This window comes from Argiope bruennichi, chromosome 10, assembly GCF_947563725.1.
Source record: "Argiope bruennichi chromosome 10, qqArgBrue1.1, whole genome shotgun sequence".
Taxonomy (NCBI): domain Eukaryota; kingdom Metazoa; phylum Arthropoda; class Arachnida; order Araneae; family Araneidae; genus Argiope; species Argiope bruennichi.
In genome coordinates, this window is record NC_079160.1 from 112,678,926 (window position 1) to 112,703,131 (window position 24,206).

General features: G+C 26.9%; 1 protein-coding gene across 1 annotated transcript; it reads right to left on the bottom strand.

The window, feature by feature from the left end:
* Positions 1–6,696: 6,696 nt before the first annotated feature.
* On the bottom strand, positions 6,697–20,877 carry LOC129988282 (sorting nexin-11-like). Its single transcript, XM_056096470.1, has 7 exons — positions 20,859–20,877; positions 20,699–20,743; positions 20,185–20,253; positions 17,099–17,199; positions 16,751–16,849; positions 13,570–13,713; positions 6,697–10,708 (listed from the first exon to the last, which is right to left on the bottom strand). Exons 2-7 carry the CDS (start codon positions 20,735–20,737, stop codon positions 10,585–10,587), a joined length of 576 nt encoding a protein of 191 aa, XP_055952445.1. The 5' UTR covers positions 20,738–20,743; positions 20,859–20,877; the 3' UTR covers positions 6,697–10,584.
* Between the last annotated feature and the right edge of the window lie 3,329 nt (positions 20,878–24,206).

A 24,206-nucleotide genomic window follows, 5' to 3' on the forward strand; every position in this document is an offset into this window, starting at 1 on the left:
ATTAAATAGCACTTCCATGAAACTGTTGTATGTTAAATATTTTTCAGTTTATTATATATTAAAAATTAAAGAAGTTGAAAAAGTATTTACAAGTTGCTCTGTTGTATATTGAAATATTTTTAGAAGATGAATAAAACATACCTTTGAAACCAAAGAGTCCTGAATTTTTTTATTGATGTTATATGTATTCATATATATCAAACTTTTCATAAAATTATTATATATCAAACTTTTTATAAAGTAATTGTTTACATGTGCATTCTAAAACTTACTCCTATTCATTGAACTCATCCACAAACTTACTCATTCTTCTCCTGCACTTTCTTTTCCTTAGCTTTTATTATTTTCTGCAATACTTCAAACTTCTGGAATAAACTGTTTTCTAAGTACATGATTTTAAGCAGTGTATAGAAGAAATAAAAGACTAATTTTTATCATAAAAAAGCATTAAGAAGCACATAGCCTCAAAGGATTTGCATCTTCCTTTCCGGCTGAAAATTGAAGTAGTTATTTACATAAAACATAGTTTGTACTTATTTAAAATATAAAACACTAAATATTTATGATTAAAAATCTATTTAATGTAATTGGTTAGAGTTTTTAAAAAAAAAAATTTTATCCATATAATTAAATTGACTAGTCATGCCAACGGATGAAAAGTGAAGTGAAGAAGGGATTTAACACAGTGCCTGAACTTAAAAATGATAAGAACATTTTATATTAGAATATCGAGAATATTATTTTTTTTAAAATTTCAAATATAAGAAAATGAAATATATGAAGTATTTATAGTTTTTATTATTTTCTGTAAACCTGTATTTCTATATCATTTATAAATCTATCAATTAACCAAAGAGAGAAAAAGCATTAGGAAAAATGTATTCCTAATCCACAAAATCTTTCATTCTAAGAATTGTAAAAATAATCAGTATTATGCTATTATTATGAGATATTAAAAAGTAAGTCTACCATCAACATTTTATACATATGAATTATTTTTACTGAGATACAAAAAAAAAAAAAAAAAAAAAAAAAAAATCATTTTTAAAAACATAAATGGGTACAAAAGTCTTCAAACTATAATGAATGTTTTAATTTATTTGTAAAAAGAGATCATGTCCTAAATAAGTTTTTCATTTTGAGGTTTTTAGATATACTCCATAAATATAGTTCACAAAGGAGGCAAAAATAGACTTAAGTATTTAGAATATTCATGTTTGAAGTCGGCATATATTTTTTCAATAAAATAATTTATGTGAACAGTAAAATCTGTACTAAATCTATTTTGTTTTGATAGTTAGTATCTACTATTACTCCAACTGAAATTAATAAATTGCAAAATATAAAAAAATTTCCAATTAAAAAGAGTTTTTAAAAAAGTTCCTAAAAAAATAAAAATTTTATTTTTCAGTTTAAAGTACATAGCAATGATTTGACATGTTATGCCATTTTTTGTAACTTTATTAAACTGTTTTCATTGTTGAGGGAATGAAGATATATTATTTGCTCTAGATAAAATTCAAACTGTATTCGCTTGTGGAAATAGAAAAAATATTGTAAGAACTGAACTAATATATTTAAGTCACAAATACTAAAGACACATGTTTATAAAATTTTAATTGTTTGAATGTCCAAAGAAATTGTTTTCAAGTGGAGTTGGGGATATATGACTTTAGTTATTGAAAAATAAATATTAAAACAATTCTTTTTAACATCTCTTAATAAAAATTTTGGAATAATTAATAAAAGTTTTGAAAATTATATTAAATTTCTTAATATTATTTATTACTCCGAAATATATTTTTATAAAAATAAATAAAATATGTAAAATTATCCCCCTCCCCTATTTTTTACGGTTTACCTGTAATATTAATCTGAAACACATATACAGCTGAAAAGATCAAATCCTGAAACCTAAATTCAAGAAATATAAAAATTACAATTTATTAAAAATATTTTGTGTGTGTGTTTCTTTTTAATATTATTTTGATATAACAAAAAAATTAGCTATGAAATCACATATTCTGTTAAAGCTTACATATTTATACGTTTTGGACATTAAGTAATCATCTCCCCATATGTAGTTGATGGGAAAGTAACAAACGTTCAGCACCAAGTTTCAATGACTAAATAAATTATCTAATAAAGGCACGAAAATCATAGAAAAATAAGAATTATTCAATTGCTGCATCATATGTTGAGTAAATACGTTCATATAGTTATTATACTTCTGTGTATTATTAACATTAGTTACTTGTATTACTATTTTCATAAATTAGAAATAGAAACGTTTTTCACGATTGAAATAGTTTTCTATTTGGTTTGAAATAATGTTTAATTAAAAACAAATATTTAGAGAAAACAATTATATTAATAAAAATTAGATCAGGTTGATATTCACTCGTATCTTCCATAAAACTAATGAAAGGTACAAGGTGTAAGCCAAATAAGCGATAACTACACTATTATGAGTGCAAAACATTGCCAAAAAAAATGCCAAGGCTTAAACCAATCAGAGCACGTCGGTACCCTTTGCCATAGACTTAGTCTGTACAATTTGCGAGCTCGCACATGAAATAGGGTAGCTAATGGTTATATGCGGTCGGGCGGGTTGTGGTGGGAGACGGTCGTTTTGCGGTTACAGCTTAGTAGTCATCTGAATAAAATAATATTGCAAACAAACTAGAAGCGCCATCTGGAGGTGTCTCAAACGAGCCTTAGAGATGCGGAACAGGGAGGCATGAAATGCTTAAAAAAAATTTTCAATGTGAATTTTCGCTAAATAGAATTTTTATGACGGGTTCTATTATCTCAATACATTTAATGCACAGCCTAAATGGTAGGTGAGAAGCTGTAAACATATGCTATGGTTTCTCCAGTGATTGGAAACCAAATATCTAAGAAACTAAATATCAAACTAAATATATAGCTTGAATTGCTGGTACAATTACTTTATTGTTTTCGGTTGCCGACCCTTAGCGACTTGAAATTTGCATTGAATGCTTCTTGTTGCAGGAATATTCTCTCCCTGGCGGTGGGATTCCAATACAAGAAAAATCTGTTCCTCTAATGCGCACGTTATTTCCAAAACTTCTCTGCAGAGTCTCCTGCGCAGCTCTCAACTGCTCGTCCAGTCACAAAACAGTTCTTTTTTTAAAACCGAAACTGTGATTTTTAGTTTGATGATTTGCTTGCGGGAAGTATAGAATAGATAATAGGATAGATAGCTTGTAACGTCATCTATCCAAACTTTTTGAACTAAAAAAAATAAAATATTCGAGGAGAAAATAATGCTCTGTTACATAAATTTGCTGCAAAAGTTTTATTTATTTATTTTTAATACAACCGTTCTCCTTTTATGTATTTTTGAAAATCTTTGATCAACTTCAGGACGCTCTGGATAATATTGATAGCAAAACTATATATCAATTTTTTTCTTCATTTTGTCCTTTCAATTACATACGGACGGCTAGAAAAGCAAACTTCCTTTATCTTAATTTTTTTCAAACTTAGACAGAAACTAATAGTTTTGTTGCATAATCAGTATGCGAATGTTGCCTGATCTTGCTCTTATTATGACCACAAAGAATTTATTGGCAAATTATCTTTCGTCACTTTAATGTGCTTTTATTAAATTCTTCTGAAACAATTTGTATTTCCACAAAATTTGTTGGTGGATTCAAGGATTGTAAAAAGGAATGGGAATACATGGTGAAAATCAGCACCTTTAAAAAGTTAAAATACGTTATGAAAGTGGTAAAAAGTCTTTTATACTGGGAGTTTTCATCGCCGTTGTGAGATTTTGCAGTTGTCTATTGCTTTGCATACTCTTGATGGCAAAAAAATCATTTTCTAATTCTTTATGCACTAGTAAAATTATGTTTTAAATTCTTATTATGTAATTATATAATCGAAAATTAACTAAAAAAAGTAAATGATTAAAACAATCTATGTCATATCATAATAGAATCAAAAACCACTTAAAAAATATAACTTTAATGATATTTGCTTAATTTCTATTTATTGGATAGCATGGTTTCTCTTTAACAATATATAAATAAAAACATAGCCCAGTGCTGTGTTGAATTTAGAAAGTAGTGGCACTGCTGTAGAATGATTTTTTAGATATTAATGTACGGAGAGTCACTACCTTTTTGTGCACATTAAAATCGTGTTTTAAAAATGTATCAATTTATGAACATAGTAATATATTACATTATTGTACAAGAAAATCAGTAACAAACTCAACCTTGTTGTTATATTGGGATGAAATCCTCACTTCCAGATAGAAAAGTAATTTTTAAAATATAAAGGCCGGGTTTTGAATTTCTTGAAGAAGGTAAATTATATTTAATCAAAATGCAGACTGCTGGTATAATTAGAGTGTGAATCTACTCTTTAGGGCTCTCTACATGCGTTCTCTCTTGCATGCATATCTGAACTGGTCGTGTAGGATGGAGTCTTAATAATGCTTACACTGCTCGAGTGAACAGAAAATTATCTTTTAAACGTATACAAATTAAAACTTCTTACACACACACACACACACACACACACACACACAAAAAAAAAAAAAAAAGCGAAATTTTCAAAGATTACCAAATTTTAAATGTAGATAGCATTAAATTGCAATCGATTTTTTCCTTTTTTTTTTTTTTTTTGGAGTGGGGAGATTTAGCGATTTGTTGAAACATTCAGTGTTTTTTTCTTTTTTGCTTGATTGTTATTAGAGTTCATTTAAAATAGAATTAATGCAGCTTTTTTTAAAATATTCATTTTCATATTTATTTGCTTCCTGCAGTTAATTCATGTGATATTAGAATTTATTTTCAAATTTTATGACGCCTATTTCTTTAGGTTGCATAAATTATTGTGACTCTGCTGTTTTATCTATTAAAGCTACTTTTATTCTTTTAATACCTTTGTGTGTTCAGGGCTCATTTATATGCAAATACTGGAAGCCCTCATAATCGCTATTTCTTTATTTCAAAAGGAGAGTAGCGTCAAGCTGCAATTTAAATGCTTCAGTAAAATTTTGGATAATTTTTGTGATCTATAAATGATGTTCAAGAGCACCCAGCTCTGAAGATATATTAGTTGTAAAATATGTTCCTGGTTTAGAGTATTCATTGTGAGAAATTTCATTTTCCTGTTGGTTTTGTTTTCTTGTGATTATTGCCACTTTGATGTTTTGTCTTTTCCAGCTACTTTTCATGTTTTAGTACCTTCCTGTATCCAGAGCTAATTTACATGCAATTAATGTCCCACATATTTCCAATGGGGAAATGGTATTAAACTTTTAATTTAACAGAGTGCGTAGCGTCATGAAAAGAGCTTAAATTTGAAAACCCTTTTTAAGCACCTTAAAAGTGCTTAATTTTCAAAAAAGACTCCTAAAAAGTGCTTACTTTTCTCATGAAGAGGAAGAAAGATTTTCGTTTTGTTTTGTTTCCCCACAAGTTGATTATGATAATTGGAAATCATGGTCATAAAGGCTTGTTTAACGGATGTATCAAAAATGAAAACCAATAAAAGAGAAGAATTCTAAGAAGTATTCCAGGTGTTCCAGCACATATTAAGAGAACGCTTGATGATCCTTTTTGCCCTTTTCCGACTTTTTTTTTTGCTCCCTTTTTCTTCAACAATGTGCTTTGCCATTTATTAAAATACTAGAATAGTTATCTGGAAGGGGCAGTACGAAATTTGTACTATGCCATACTTATTGCGAATAAAAAAATATTCCAATTTTAATTTTTAATGTTTTACATGTTGAAGAATTTATTTAAGTTATTCCTGGAACAGTATACATTTAATCTGTTATGTGTTGTTAAAGAAGAATATGCGATATGGTCCGTGCAACGGAAAATATGAAAATAGCAGGATGAATTTGATGCGCCAAAACGATATATCGAACATGGAAAAAGCTGTTTTAAGAATACTAACATATTTGATCATCATTCTCATTAATATGTCATTTTTGAGCAATCGCTCGAACGACCTATTACAAGTATTCAACTGTACTATACTGAATTGTAATTAATCGCGTAAAATCTATTATGATGAAATTTTAAATTGATGCCTTAAATTTTCAATGATCATATTTTTCGCGGAATTTTTTGAATGTTCCCATCCATTTGACATTTTTGTTTGCTGGCCTAATCTTGTCAAATTTATTTGGATTAAGAAAAAAAGAAGCTTCTGGATCTGGTACTTAAATATATTTATAGAAATAAAAAAAGTTTTTAACAATTTTTTTCTTCGTGATTTTGGTTGTTTTTTCTTTTTTTTTTATAACTGTTAAAGAAATCCCCCCCCCAATGAAATCTGTCTTTATATATAAAGTTTTGTCCTGGGCAACGCTTAGCATAAAGCCATTGAAGTTAAGAGCATGAAATTCCGGAAGTTTTTTTTTTTTTTTTTTTGGGCGTTAGACGCACACTCAGAACGGATTTCTCAAACTTTTAATTCGAAGTTTAATTAAAAAATAGAATTTTAATGTGTTTTCACCATAATATCAAAGCATATTATCGCATAAAAATTCTTTTAATACCGTTTTAAAGGTTAAAAAAGAATAACTTTCGAATAATAAAAAATTTGTTTGGTTGAATGTAATTTTTTAAAAATAATTTCTGAGAAATTAGTTTTAGACCAAGTTTACATCAAAGATTTTTATTATTATAAAAATGATATTGCTTCTTCAAATCGTTGAATTACATTATTCCGCAGCTGTTAAAATTATATTAAAAGAATGCACAAGGTCACCCATTATGCACAACAGAATGCCATGGCTACCTCAGGAAGATCATGCGACTTCAATAGGATGAGACAATTATTGGCCATATTCGCACTGGGATCACATATTGTTCCTCTGTGGCATGTGGCATTTTCTGCACACAATGCTTGGCTTCATGTGAACGAAGCTTTACTACATACAAATGTTCTCTTAACTAAGTATTAATATCATACTAATGATTAGAAACTCTATATACATCCATTATTTTATTATCTGCAATTATATTGTTCTTGCATTACATGACAACAGAATATTGTACATTCAGAAAATAAGCAACATTTAGTAATGACAAGACTAAAGCTTTAAGGTCAGATTCCATAAAGAACAAAATTGTTTCCTGTATGGTATTCAGACTACAAAATTAACTATTTTTTAAATGTCCAGAAAATATTTAAATGTAGTTTCAGTTCAGACTGTAAAAAAAATTTCAAGATACAAAATTGAAAGTGCTAACTTTTCTTTAGCGCTTATTTATAACATATCCTTGAATACTCTTCACATCACTAACAAAATAATGATATTTAATACATTCAGAACAACAAAATTTTTGTAATGGTCCTTTCATGAAATGAAAATATATAAACACACACACACACACACACACACACACACACACACACACACACACACACACACACACACACACACACACACACACACACACACACACACACACACACACCTTAAAACAGTTGCAATTCAAAAACAGTTTTATTATATACATAAAAGACAAAAGCACCAATATATTCATGAAATTTTTGTTAAGTGTAAACAAACAAAACTATAAGAGTCTTCAATTCAAAAGATAAGAAAATAATACATGCATATTTTAACAACCGCATAGAAATGATTTTGAAGCAATTCAGACAGACTGAAAACATAGAATAAAAATAAAACCTGAAACCTTTTGCATGAAAAAATGGCTTAAAAGATACTTTGGAATGCTTTTAAAATTTATGACAAAGTAGTAAGAGACATTTTGTAAAAATTTGTGACTTCTCAATTCAACATAATTTTTCACTAATATATAATTTTAAATTAAAATATATTACAAAAGAAATTGGATAGCCAATATCAAAATCCCTTTAACATGTAAAGGGCCATGTAAGTCACTCATAACTGACACTGAAATTTCTGTTCAAAATATGTAAGTAACCAGTGACTGATAATATACTATCGTATTAAGGAAATTGAATATCACAGGTTAGACAGAAAGAACACCTAGATAGGCATGACATTTATCACATTAAATATTTACTACAAGAAAAGATAGAATGAAAGATTCAACATCAATAATCCTCATTCCATTTCAATAAAGCTATTTCAAAATCCCCATGTTTAAATTAAAACACAAGTAATGCAATTTTCACACAATTTTTTTAGACATTTAATACAAAGAAATATTTGAATGCACTTTAATATTTATAAAAAAGAAGAAATTTACAAATGTAATAGCAAATTTAAGAATAACAAAATCATTAAGGGACTTGTTTGACAATAAAGCTAAATTTTTTAAAGAATATTCGAATAAATATCATTGATATGAAACTAACAATAATAACAACACTGGGCAAATAAATATTACAAATTGTCTCTGATACTTCCAATATTACATAAAAATAGCCTACTACGTATAGCTATCCTTTGGAAAAGGAGCTAACTTTTTCAAATGACTTCTTATTTTTTTCTTAATACATAATCAGTAGCTATATTAAAAATATAAAAAAAATGTAACTAAACTCGACAAAATGAGTGTTTTATATGAAAATAGTATTTATAACTCCTTAATATACATATCACAGTCCCTTAATCAAAATTGTATAAGAATGTAATATACAAAAGACTGGTACAAAATAATTTTAATTTATGTTTTTGATATTTTACTCGATATCACACATACAAATGCTTCAGATCAATTTAATATCAACTAACAGTACGACATCATTAAAATACTGTTAATGGATATCAGTATTCAGGTTTATTACTTCAAGCTGTAATAAAGCTATATTAATTTATAGTACAAAACTATTTATTTTTTAAATTTTGCATAGAAAATATTTTTTGTCAGAAACTACTAAACTATCACACTTATGTTAGGTGATTATAAAGTTGTTCCTATAAATTTTCGTTTGATCTTTGGTAATTTTGTTCTTTTTGAATTTAATCATGAAGATAGCTGATAATAGGCAATTAAATAACAATTCTTCATACTCATTTAATAAGAATAAGATATTTCATGTACAAACTTTGAAAGCCAAGCATGTATCAGGCTGGCCATTAAAATAATCTAGTGAAAAACTTCAGATGTATCAAAAAAGATTAATAATATTCAGGAAATTTGCCTAAATTACCGAAGATCATACAAAATATAATGATGCATAGCTGATTCACACCAGTGAGTAAATTGAGAAATTATTATACCAAAATCAAAAATTATGCGTTACAAACTGGAAATTGAGGACTATATAATTGGGCAAATTATGTTTTACAATTAATACTGGCAATTGAAAATGCTGCTTCAATTCAGAGCAAAATGTTCAATGACAAAGCTAGATTCTATAATTGAGCATATCACGTCTTAAGACATTTTCAATTGTATTTAACAGATAAAATACTAAATTACAGCTATAAAGCCTAAAATTATACCAAGGATGTTAGAATAAGCTTTTTGTTCAGCCTGTAGTGAATAGATACAAAAATATGCATACATACTACATGAAGTAGTCAGTTGAACTTGCTATGCATAATGAGTGCACATAACCATAATATGGTATGATACGATATAAAATTTGTTTAGATCAGAAAATTTATAGTGATTTTGCAATCACCTTTCCTTTTAACTTGCATACCTTTTCATAGATATATACAATACTATGAATTAGGGATTTTTCTCAATGCAAATGTAATAATTGTAAAAAATTATATAATTCACCTTGCAAAAATACAAGGCAAAGAACTTAATGATGTGTATAAATGCATAACTGTGGTATAAATTTTTTCTGGGAGATTTAATGACAGAATATACATAAAACAAATACAATCATATATAGATTAATTAAAATAATAATCCTAATAGATTTAATAATATAAAAATTATATTTTTTCACCAATTTCTTTCATGGAATTTGTTTAATGATTGCTGAATGACAAATTTTTAAAATAAACAATAAATTACTGAGATTTATTTTCACAAGAAGAAAGCACTTTTACTTTCTAGATGCCAAAATTCATATAAATATTTTTTAATTAACGTTTTCACTCAAGAGTTTTTTTAGAACATTTATCAACATCTTTAGGTTTAGCTTTTGAAACATTTAGTTTCAAGTCAAGAACGGAATCCAACACAAATACAGCCAACAACAATTTATATTAGAATAATTGTTGTCAGCTGCATTTCTGAAACTGAAATAGAAAGGATGTTTATAAATTTACTGTTTCTACAAAAATGACTTTGAATTATTGTCTGCAAAGAAATGTTAATTTGAATGAAGTGATGAAAACAATAAATAGGATATCATGGACTAGAATTTGGACTTCTAAGAGAAAGGTATGAACATATAAATAGATCAATTTTCCCTTAATCAGATCGTAAGAACACATTGTAAAGAAAGAGAAGCACATTTAGAATCCATCTAATGTGTTTGAGGAATGATTAATATTCAATATTAAAATTTAGTGGTCCAAAAATTGTAGAGAACAGGCATTTAATTTTCAGCAATGGATTGTTTTCTCTCTCTCTCTCTCTTTTTATGCTGTATGAATTTCTGCAACTGTTACTTGATCACAGAAGCTTACTCTTTTGCAATTAGGTGAAGAATGAGAGTTAGCTGTACATGAAGTAGCAGGAGCAGAACAAGAGCCATCACTTTCTTCATCAGAAGACATTTTTCTGTTTCATCTTTAAGCTGAGATACACTAAATAAATATAATTATATTTATTAGAATAATTACACATTTCATACATTTTAGTCTATGCAAATCTATACTTATAATAAAGCTCAGTGTGTGTGTGTGTGTGTGTGTTGGCGCTCTACAGGCCAGACCGTTTGACCTACAGCTACCAAATTTGGTACATGTATACCTTGGAGGCTGGGAATGTGCACCTGGGGTTCCTTTTTTCGAATTTTTAATTAGAATTTTATTTATTAATTAAAAACTAACTTTCCCGCCAAAAAAATCTTTCATTTTCCCCACCGCCAACTTTTTCTCCAAAAAAATCTTCCATTTTCCTCACCGCCAAATGAGTAAGGCTTCAGTTTTATTTTTCTCCCAACAGTAATGAGGCTAGGGTTAACGTTTTTCAGCGGATTATTTCAAACGATTCTGTTTATTTTCTTAATGTTTTATGCATTTAAAATTAAACATTGTTAATTAATCCATGTTTTAGATTCATTCTGAAGTACTTTTGAATTGAAATAACACAGAATACAGGAAATTAAAAATGTATAATCTGCATAGCGTTACCCCAACTGGCGTAGAAAGATTCACGCATTTGCGTTAACGTAACTGGCAAAGAAATTTCACGCATGCGCATTGTTCTGATTGTTGTCATGACAACCACTATCAACGGATGATTTAAATTATTTTTTGGTTTGTTTCATGCTTTTGTAAGTAAATTGTATTTATGTTATATATTTTTTGTATATGCTTATAGTTTTAAGTACATCGTTTTTTAAGTAGTTTTTTTTAACCTGTTTTCAATGATTTAAATTATTTTTAGGTTAGTTGCATGCTTTTGTAATCAAATTGTATTTATGTTAGTTATATATTTTTTTGTATATGCTTATAGTTTTAAGTACATCGTTTTTTAAATAGTTTTTTTTAAACCTGTTTTAGACCGATTATTTTAAACGATTCATTTTATTTTCTTAGTGTTTGATGCATTTAAAATTAAACATTATTAATGAATCGATCTGTTCATGCTGAATCTGAGAAAATTTTGTTGACAAATTCTTGAGATATTACATAAATTAAGAAAGATATTTAGTGCCCATAAAGTTTAAACGCTCAGTGACTCTATTATCAGTAATCATATTATTAAAAAAAATGCTTTGTTTCAGTAAAAAATATTATTATATTAATTGCAGATGAATCATTTACACTTTAATTTAAAGCATAAATTCTACGAGGGGTAACAGAAAATTAGAGAGATACATATCACATTATGACTGAAGGCCTTTATAATATTATGAGTGAATTATATGACTATCAAAATTTGAAGTTTTAAAATATTTTGCTGAAGAATCTATTAAAGTTGGAATTGCATAAAATATTTAATTATTAAAATTTAACGAACATTAAGATTGGCGAACCGGCTGGTCGCCAAAGGCGGCTAGTACTATATAAGTAAATACTTCTCTTTTAAATCATTGCATACACTGAGCTTTAATTTTATACATATATAGTCAAAACATGCTTCATAAACACTTTGCATAATGAGCGATTCACGTTACAAGTAAAGCAAAATGTAAAAAAGTGACTCATTTAATGAGAGATGTTTTGCTGAATGAGTGGCAAGGAGGCACCATGACGTCACATGCTAGATTGGCTTGTATCAGTATGTATTCAGAGCTTATTAGAAGAGAATCCTTAGATTTGTGCAACAAAAATAAGCATATGAAATGAAAGGAATGCTGAAAATATGGGAAATGATTGTATCTTACACTAAGAAGCATTGCTCTGTTAATGCAGTAGCTTTGCATGTTACAAATTTGTTTAGCAATAATGTTGTCTCATTTTGGCCACATTTTGAACTATAGCCAAAAACAAAAATCTTTATAAAACATTCTAAAAAAGCCTCAACTATAAATAATTACATTATTACACTTTACATTACACTTTAAAATTGAGGCAGGTTTTTACTGCAATCAAATTCCAACCAATATTAATAGCTATGTAATTATGAGCTATTAGATAAGAATATCTATATACAAGTATGAAAGGGACATAATATGGTATTATTTACTTGACAATAAGCATAAATTAAGAATTGGAGCAACTTTAGCACCTTGCATGCATGTTAAATAAATATTTCTTTATAGATAAATTTTAAGTGTTGCTTTGGTAATTTCTATCAAATATGCATATTTAAATAGAATTCCACAATTATCAAAATACACCATATTGTTTTTTTTATGAAACGTTTTTGCATAAATTAACACCACAACTATTATAAAATGGGAGGACGATTAACAAAAGTGCTGTGGAAATTGTAAGATTATGAACAGAAAATGCTTTAAAAAAGGATTTCAACAATTTATACCTTTATGAATTTCTTTCTTACAAGTTTTAATATTTTTCCAAATGAATTTTATTTTCACATGCATATTAAATTCAAAATAATATGAAAACAGGGGAAGGGGGAGACTCCAAGGATGAGGGAAAAAACATCTAACACCCTGGAATATAAAAAAATATTCAAAGGTCATGCTGAACAGGATTTATAGGGATATAACTTGTAATTTGGATTGAAGAACTGAATATTCTGTTTTTAAGTCAAATATTTTGGAAGCACATAATTCTTTTCAGCCTCCAATTCAATGAGTCATCAATGTTAGAAGTTGAGGGTTAAAATTTAAAAAATTTGGGTGTAAGACAAAAATTGTTAGGTAATTACATTTTTATAAATATAACAAACAAAAAAGAAAACATATATAAGGACCAATTTAGAGAAAAATGATAGACAGAATTGAACTTTAATTAAATGTTGCACATAAATATTGCAAAATTTTAAAATCATCCGATTTCAATAGAGCAACTCATATATAAATACCAACCTTTCATTTACTATTCCAGGCCAATTCACGTCTACATGGCTAGATTTGCCTGAAACAATATCTTTTATTTCTGTCATAGGACAAGAACTCTGTAGGAATAAGTGTAAAGCTCTACTGGATAGAAAGATCTTCTTCGATAATAACCTAAAATAAATACAATTTTTGCATATGATATAATGCATTCAAAACTAATGTAGATATAATAGTTTTGGCTACAGTTTTGAATTGCTATTATGTACCATTCAAACATGAAAAAGAGATTAAAAATATTTACAAAATGGAGAAAACGTTTTTTTTTTTTTTTTTTTTGCATGTATGCACAGTATAAGCAGAAGTGTATGAATAAATACTCATTCTCTAGTTACAAGAGAATAACTATACCTCCCTGTGCTTTTTATTAGTAAGAAAAAAAAAGGCAAGTATGTAATAATTTAAAAACATCGTCTGAAATAATAGTATATTAAATGAATGCTTGTATTTATATAGAGAAAAAAAAACCTCTTTTATTAGTTTCTAGAATTTTTAAATATAAATTCAAATGTCAAGAGGAAAATTGATATTGATCATTTACTCTCAAATTTTAATTTTGGGCAAAATGAATGTCTTGGGCGAAATTAAAGACAAAATAGCATTCTTACTATCATGATAATATGTATTACTTAATAAAAAGCCTTATAAATGTTTTTTTTAATCAATTTACATATTTGAGCAACAATTTCTGCAAATTTTTCAGGCATCAGTTTTATTTTTTTCTTTTCTTTTAAGCAGCAGAGTTGTTTTGTGTTAATTGGATTCCTTTCTTTCCCCCCTTAACTTTTTTCTAAAGCATAATGCCTGTTTCTGTTAATTTTGTGTACTGTAGAAAATCTCTTGAGATTAGAACATTTAAGACATTTTCATAAAAATATATGGCATCAAGGATATTTCTAAGACAAATTAAAGAATTTTCTTTTAGAGTTTCAACAGTATATCCTTGTTGATAATAAATCCATTTTTCACAGTTATACTGCTATGTGACAATACAAGGATTATCTTTATGACTTCTCAAAAATCGGAAAAATCTTTTAACCTCAAAACATTAGAATAGAAATCATCTAAACAAATCTCTTCATTAAATGAATCAAGCCATTCTTTGCATTCACTTTTTAATTTTTCAGGAAAATTTCAAATTGAACCTTTTTTGAACATGTAGAAGAAATTTGTGTTTTGGAATAAAAAAAACAAATCATCATTTCCCTTTCATATAATATTATGTTGCCTTTTAATAAATGCGAATTTAAACAAGAAATAATTTTTAAAATAACATGTATTCAAATATTTTAAAAAAAAATATTAAATGTTCTGCTAAAAAGCGTTTTTTGTCAATTTCAGCAACTCTATTAGTATTAAAGCAACTGTAGTCATTATCCCAATAACAGTATGCTTTCTCAGTCTTGGAAATTGGACTGATGTATGCATAAGAAAACAGAAATGAGTAGAAAAGGAATGAGATTCCACAAAAGGTGTTGCTTAATTTTTAGAGCTATAGTGATAATCTTTTATTCTTGCAATGTTTAAAAGATTGGCATTTTTTAAATTAAATACATAAATAAAAATACTATAAGAAATTTAAAATTTCCTGTACTTTCCTGGGTTTTAAAGAACATTATAAAATTACCTACATTTTCTCTATTTTAAAAATGATTTTTAAATTCCCTATGTTTTCCCAGTGCCATGGGAACTGATTTGCAAAATCTAAATTTATTCTATAAACCTATTTAATTATATTTATATAAATCACAATCTCATTTCACAACTATCATTCACATTGATATTCTGTTGATTCATAAGACAATAGTTGCTTTCCAGAAAGATCTAACAAACCCAATTTTACAGCATTTAATATTTTAGGTCTCTTCAATCCACCATATAAGAAAAGATTTTTATATGGTATTGACTTTTTAAAACAAAACAGTTTTCTCTACCTAAGGATAAAAATAAATAATAATAAAATCTGCCCATATTTTCTGCAGATTTTTGTCATTACAATTAATACTCCCTTAATGAGTGATTCACATAATGAGCAAATTAAAATGTATACTTAACAAGTGATCTTTCACAGAACAAATGGTGAAGGGACGCAAGAAGTCACAAGTTGAATTGGCTTTTATTAATGTATGTTCGGCACTTGTTTGAAGAGATCCCTCATAGTATTTATAAGGAAGAAGTTTTGGTCAGATCATATAGTCAAACATGACTCTGATGGGCTTCAGCAAGTATCTGCGGAGCCTTAATCAAAGTGATTTTTTTCTCTGGCTAAGATTATGGGATTTGAGGTGGATATCAAGAACATTATTAAGCGGGTGAAAGAACATAACCAGAACTATCAAACAGTTTATGGATCTGTACTCTGTGTTGCAGTAAAATGCTGGGACGAAGACTTGGTCAAGAGAGAAAAAAATAATATGTGAAACAAACTTTCAATGAAATAAGAAAGATTTTGAAGGCATGAGAAATTATTGCATCTTATGTTGAGAAGCATCACCTTGATAAGACAGTATCTATGCACACTACAAATTCATTTAACAATAATGTTGTGTCTTAATTCTGGCAAATTTTGAAGCACAGTGAAAGACCAATTTCTTAAGACAATTTTCTTGTTACCAAAAAAAAAAGAAAAAAAAAAAGATGCATTATGAATAAAAAAGTAACATTACAAGAATGTGTTTGAGCATTATTTTCGGGATGGAATCCATTGTCCAACTTTGCATGGATTCCTATGAAAAACATTATTTTGCTTAATGAGCATTCCACTTTACCAGTAAGATTCAGGAATGGAATATGCTCATGAAGCATGGGTTCACTATATTAGATTAGGAACCACATGTAAAGTAAAATAATAAGATCAAATAATGCTTTTAAAACAATTTCTAACAAGGAACAGATAAAAAAAAATCCTTCAAGAACTTGATTTTGAAGAATCTGAAAGATTAGATAAAGTTATATATTTCGTACGAATTTCCCAAAATATTCTCAATATAAAAAGCTAATATGTATTTCAACAATATTTCTGAATATAATTTTTTAACAAATAAACATATTTATAATATAATACTTTGTGCATAAGAATAAGGATTTGCATTATTTATACAAAAAAGTAAACAAGAAAAATGTGTATGCATAATAAATAAATGTTATTTACTTAGCCAAAAATTCTTCTAATTTTGTTCTTCTTTGCTCCACAAAATCCATATCAAAAGTACTTTTAAAAGGAGCTTTTGGAGGCAATTCTGGTATACTTCTGCATAAGAATTAAAATAGATATTAAACAACTTAAAAATGTAAAATTAACAGAGTATATGATACAGAGCACTCAAAAACAAGAAAACGAAGCATTTTATGTATTGGAACAATAAAATTTTAAACCTAGGAAAAATTAAAAAAATATAAGAAGTATTCATTAAAATATTTAAAAATTATGTGCCAAAGTATAAATATTGAGAAGGAAATTTAAAATATTCACAAAAGCAAATTCAGTGTAATTGCTTACATATGTCGAAACTGCTTGACCAACATTGTACGCAAAGTTCTGAATTCAGAATACCTTCGACGGGTAGTGCTTTCCTCAAAAGTAAATGAAGGATCATTTGTCTTGGGGAGAAAAGAAAGAAAAAATTCCAAATTTTTCAAAAATTAATATCACAATAAATTATATACATATATAAAAGAGAAAAAATATTTAATCTCAACTAGTAATAATGAAAAATGTGTATGTGCAGTTCTACAAGATAGAATGTTTGACCAAATACTAGCACATTTGGTCTGGATGCACTCAGGTGTGTAATGTATATGTTAAAGATTTTTTTTTGTAATTTTAATTACTATTGATTAAAAACTAATAGGGATTTTAGCATTTTAAGTCACGACAATTCATGAAAATATCAATGCATAAAAATGGATTTTAATATTTGAGTGAATTTAAAATATATATAAAAAAAATTGTCCTATAAATAAGTACTTATGTATTAACTGAATGTCAATGACCAATCACCAAAGATCACATGCTAACAGTTTCTTTTATAACTGAAATTTACTATGTTTGCTACATGGTTTATATGAAAATACCTTTCAATAATACAAATTCAAATGCCAATCAATTTTTTCCCCTAAATTCAATTTTTCTATATATATATATATATATATATATATATATATATATATATATATAATTTTTAACAAATGACTTTACTATTAAAATTTATTAAACATTTAATCTTATGATTTTCTATTATTATTTATAATTATAGAAGGAAGATTTTGTTAACAATATGCACAATTTAAATGAAGAATAAAACAGTGGAGTTATAATATTATGTAAGACAATGTCAGGGTCAAATGATTAAACAGGCAAAGTAGACAAGTGCACAAGGACCTTGCAACATCATGGGATTCTAAAGCCTCGAAATGTTTTTACGACATTTTCAAAATAATTAAATTTTGCCCTGTCATTGAGTTTAGAAAGGACATGCACTCTAATATATTCAAATTAAAATCAAGCAACATTTTGGTACATTATTTCAGCGACATTCTTAATTAATTTCCTTTTTATATTATTTTGCTTTAAAATTCTTCTAAATATGCTACTTTATAACTTTTTTTATAAGCAATAAATATATTGAAAACAACTCTTTTGTAAGTGACCTGCAATTTAATGTTTTGCTATTTCAGAGAGTCAAATTTTTCAACTTAGAGCTGCTAATATGAGGATCAAATTCAAATAACTAAATCAGGCTCCAGAAGTTGAGGGTTTAGGGAAGAAAGGGCCAAGATTTGTATGCCCAAGAGCACTTAGGAGACTTAATTTGGCCTTGAATGTGTTATTAGAAGCAAGATTGCCTGTACATTTTAATAACATTATGATATCAGGTGACTTGCACTATCTCTCATTTACGCAATAAACAAAACTGATATGAGGATGTTAAAATAACATGGTTTTAATGCATATTATAATTTGATATTTAAAAATATTTCATTCATGGAATAATGAATATCAATTATACTCAAGATTTAAATTAAAATAAATTATTAATAAGTTAATTGAGCCAAATTTACCAGTTTTGGCCTTTTTCTTAGCATTACAGAAACTTAAAAATTTTAGAAGATATTGCAAGCCAACATGATAGCTGGCATTTCAAATTTTCCAGAGATAGCTAAATACAATGTACGCCATACATTTTTCATAACTAATTATCCTAAATATTATGCCTAACAAATAATATATGTATTTTTGCTGAATATATTTATTAAAAAGCAAATAAAGCTTGAAATAATTCTGATATTTATATCATAAGATACATTTATTGTTGCATAGCTAATTTTTTCATCTTTTAAGTAAGTACATTATTTTGGAAATGTCATAAACCAATATTAATGATTTCATTAGAAGGTTAGCAAAATTTTTACAAATTATTCTAGGTATTCAATCATTATGCTTTTTTTTGTATTTTTATTAAACCACAATATCACATATGAGAAATAATGTTAATAAAATTCCAATTTTTAGTAAATTTAAGGGTAATATCAAAATATGGATTAACAATTTCTTTGTGAAACATTACATATTAAGAGAGAATGCAAAAATTCAACAGGGATAATTTGAAAAATCATATACATTTTTTTCAAAACAAATTATTGGTATTAGTTTTATTAAATTAATAAGGGATTTGTCTTTTATTCCCATAATGAGTACTAGCTTCATATTTCCATTTTCAAAATCAATTAATCAAAATACAATTTTATTACAATAGAAGAATAGTTAAACTTATAATAAACACATCTGAAATGTATATAAAAACTAAGTTAAATGGATTAATTAAAGCAAAGTTGATTCTCATTCTGATATAGAATAACCAGTTAAAATTCATAGTTAAAAATCCAAAATATTGGCTTGCATATCAAAATGAAGCACATAACTAAGACTGCGAATGAAATTAACATAAACATAGAATAAGTTGCTGGATCATTATTATTATTATCATTCAAAATACAAAAAGGTCATATGTTATATAATTAAGCTATGGCATACAACTTTTTGGACGACAATACAAATTATTTAATTTAACTTACTCCATGTTTACGATTTCTCTTACAATAATTTACAATGCATGAATTTTTAAAATGACTATACTTTAAATAGAGAGCAACAATGAAGAAATAATCAATAAACACCAATCCTTATGTTTATATCATGAAAAAAGCAATAATAACACAAATTCAAAGCACTTTTAAAGAAGATTGAAGAGAATGGTTTTAAAACAAATTTAAAGAAATTAAATTTCAATAAACAAAAATATAACAATTGCAGATTATTCTAACTACGTTTTCACAAACTAAATAAAGTAAAAAAGATGTAGCAATAAAATAATATTATAGAAACTGGGAACAGTACATAAAAAGCATGTCAGGTTTAATATTAACAATATGACAAAAAGTATAAATAGAAAATTATAATTTAATTACACATTCAATAAAATATACATAGATAAAGCAAGAAATATATTTTTGAGGTTAATACACGAAACAAAATGAGAAAGATAGATAACTTATAATAGAAATATACATAAATATAAACAATACCTCAATGCTTATTTCATAATTTACATACGAGGCATATGGCTCAATCCTACTTTCGACTTTGATGAAAGACTTCAAAAATAAAAATAAAAAATCATATAAGTTTAAATTATCATAAAAGTGAATTTATTATATTAATGAATATTCAACATTCAAATCTGAATTTTTACATACAAATGTTAACTAGTTAAGTTTCACATTGCATAAACAACAACTAAGAGAAACAACTTTGATTAGTTTTATTTTATATTATTTTTATTTTTTTTTTAAGCTACAGAAATCTGTTTCATTTCAATTGTTAGCTTAAGTTCATTTATAAAACTACAGATAATTAAAATCTAGAATAATTTAACACAATTTTGTGAATGGAGTTATTGAACTTCATATTTTCTATTTAACAGATACAAATGAACATGCAAAGTCTTGCATATGGATGGATTTTTAAGTAAAAACGTAATACAAACAATTAACAATAAAAAAAATTAAACATAAATTTAAGTACACAAAATTTTGATACCTGGCAAATAGATTCATTACTTGAGACTTCCAATACCATGATGATCTAAAGAAAAAAGCACATACACACACAAAAATATTATATAAATGCAAAAACTAAATATCATAAATCTAGAAACAAATTTATGAAACTGATATTAATGCCTTTCAAACTTCATTACAATTTTTCTATTAGATTTAAATCACATGCACCCTGCCAACTAAAATCGCATGTTGTTTTGAATTGTCATAAATGAAAATAAAAGAAAGTCGTACTTCCGGTTTCGCTTTCAATACAGAGAACGAGAAAATTCGACAATAAGTAGTACACAATCCCAGTGGTTGAGCATCAACCGACTTCTGTCACAAAATTAAGTATATTTCAGATTATTCGAGAAACAAGTTTGCGTGAAAAAAACTTGAAGTATCGAGGATATATTTAGTAACAAAAGAAAGAAAATTAATGAAAAATGTTAAATCACGTGACTGACTTTCTAAAAATAGCTCGTCGGAGCACTATTAATTCATTAGAATTGCTACTCACGTGTTTGGCCTTGTGAAAGCAATGGCTATTTTTGGTAACAATAATTATATAAGCAATTTACAAGCATGATGGCTAGATATATTTTAGATTTAAGACTGCATGTTTTATATTTTGAGCTGGCATCCTGAAGAAAAACAGTATTTCGATTTGGCGCCAAATGCTGCATGGCAATTTAGATTTTTTCCCCTCCTTTTTTCTTTTTTTAAGTTTTAAGGACTGATAGTAGTTAGAATTTTTTTTTTTAGAAGTTTGGAATTTAAAGCTTTACTGAACAGATTTAACGAGAATTTCGAAAAAAAACAGAACTGCTTCAAATATTTGCGAAGAACAGTTATGAATAAACCATAGCGTTAGATAAATTCTTTGAAACGACTGAGATTCAAGATAAGCATATATCATAAATAATGAGTGAAAACAATTTTTTAAAATTTCGAATGGTATGCTTTTATTCCTTTCTTTTATACGAAATACAAAATAAAAAAGTGTTGTAATCATCATACAAAAAAAAAAAAAAAAAAAAAAAAAAATCGAATTCCAAATTTTGACGAATTTTTATTGCATTTTAGATCTCAGTAGCTCAATATTTTTATGAGCAAGACGGATGAAATATGGTACGTGACCGTTAAATTAAATTTATAGATTTCTAACAAAATTTCACCCATATTTGGAAGTTGGCTTTTTTTGAGTACAAGTAAATAAGATAACAACAAATGTAAAGGAATATATCAAAAAAAAAAAAAAAAATGGTATACAGGTTTAGCATCTGTTATGTATATCCATATCAAAGTTTGAACCAAATGTGTCGGCAAATTCATGTATTTGTCTACACATTCGCGTGCTACCAAATACGATAACTCAAAAATGTTAAGAGTTAGATAAAGTGAAAGTTGGTGTATTATCTTTTTCCTAATTGAAATTATGTATATAGTTTTAGTTTCAACTGGTCGATAAAAGGCATATTTGGTTTTCTGCAATATATTACGAAGCACAAAAGGCTCATGTGTGGGATTTTGAAAATAAAAGCCTAAGCACTCTTGAAATTCACAGCGTCACCAGATTTTTATGAAAGGGGCTGGAGGAGTTGGAGGAAGAATCTTTTATTAGAGCGTGTTCGAAAAATTTTCAGAAAAATCACTTCCACTCGAAATTCGATATTTAATCAATTTCATGGTTAAATTAATTAAATTTCCTTTTTTTATTAACATAAATAAATAAAAGAAAATAAAATCAATATCTTTACTAAGAATAATGTTTATAAACTTTTGCTTCTATCTAATATAAAATTTGAATGACAGAACACTTTTGTGCCCATCCAGGATTGAATGGCGTAAAGCCATTTAATCCTTTTAGCGGCCATTTTTTTTCTAGTCATGGTATATTAAAATATTTTTAGGATTGAAATTAATTTAAAAATTTCATTTGATAATTATAATTGATTTGATATTAATTATTTATTACAATTAATTAATTAATTAATGATTAAGTAACAAAGCAAGACACACCATTTTGTGTGAGATAAGAAACAAGCATCTAAGTTTCTGTTTTATTGAAAATTTGCCAGAACTTAAGCAAATCTATATAACTTCATACAAAGAACTGATGAATTTCGTGAGAAGCATACTTTCCCTTAAAGAATGGCATAGTACTTATTTAAATTGTGTCGAAGTTAAAGAATATTCTGTATATAAATAAGAAGTAAAATTTATAAATATATTAAATAAAAATACAACAAGTAATATAATTTTTTTTAAAGTCAATTCCTACTTTCGCAAGAATTGAACTCGCATTCTTCACCTTCACGTGAAAAATACTAAAATCCTTGCATTTTACCATTTGATCTCATTACAAACTGCTAATTTCAATTTTCATTACAAACTGCTAAAACACTATTTAAAGTATTAAAAATTAATTAAATTTAATAATTAATGAATTATTACTTGTAAAAACTGTATTAACATCAAGTGTCATCCACTACAAGTTTAAAAAAATGTATTTGAACTTGAGTGGATGAATAAAAAGTATTTTATTAACGATTGAAAATTTGAACAAGATGTATAAATATATATATATATAAAGAGTGTGAACTAATAGTAGGAATTGAAAAATTGCTAAAGAGTGTATAAATAAAAAAGTTAAAAGAGTGTATAAATCTACTTTACTTTACTTTCTTGCCATTAGTGGATACGGACAAAAAAGAGGAAGTTCCACAATAATGCAGGCTCTGTAATCTCATGTTATCAAAATCCAGCACTGATTGTAATTAGGATTAGGAAGAAAGGCGTATGCCTTAAATTGTGTCATTATTGTTGTTACAAATTTAAAACAGTTCTTTTTTTTTTCTCCCGTATATGAAATATTTAAATTGAAAATTTTATAATCGCAAAAACTTTGTCATCAAGATTTTGAAATCTCATTTGGATCTCATTTGATTTGGATCATTACAATTTATATCTGCCTGAAATCGAAAAAATTTGTTTTTGATTGTTCAGAATACATTTTTGATAGAATTTCAGTTTCATAGTTTTGAAGAATTGTCTATTCACGTATAAGTGAATACTACTGTTGGAAAATTTGGCACGCTGTCTTGTCGCCAAAATTGAACTATGTGGTTTTATTTATTTATTTATTAGTTATTATTTTGGTTATTTATTATATTTATTATTTTGGTTATTTATTATATTTATTATTTTGGTTATTTATTATATTTATTATTTATTATTTTGGTTATAATCAAGGACGGAAAGGAAGATGCCCTGGTTATGTTCATAATTTTCTCCACTGTGCCATGAGGTACAAAACGTGCCTATGTGTTAGCTTAGGAGAAAATTGAAAAAGTATACTCCCATTTTTTTTTAATTTTAAAAACTGGAATTCTTAAACACTAAATTTCTCATCAAAAATATTTCCAGTTTGCGTATCATTCCTCCTAAGGCCAGCCCTAGGCTTAATTTGTCGAAAACTAATACAAGCAGTAGGACATAAATGT

What these genes read in the sequence shown, in the direction of transcription:
- LOC129988282 (XM_056096470.1), bottom strand. Translation starts at nt 20,737, where the DNA reads ATGGTATTGGAAGTCTCAAGTAATGAATCTATTTGCCAG. An exon ending in GTCAAGCAGTTTCGACATAT is followed by an intron (nt 16,850 to 17,098) that starts GTAAGCAATTAC and finishes ATTCTTATGCAG; the next exon opens with AAGTATACCAGAATTGCCTC. An exon ending in TTAGAAGAATTTTTGGCTAA is followed by an intron (nt 13,714 to 16,750) that starts GTAAATAACATT and finishes TATTTATTTTAG; the next exon opens with GTTATTATCGAAGAAGATCT.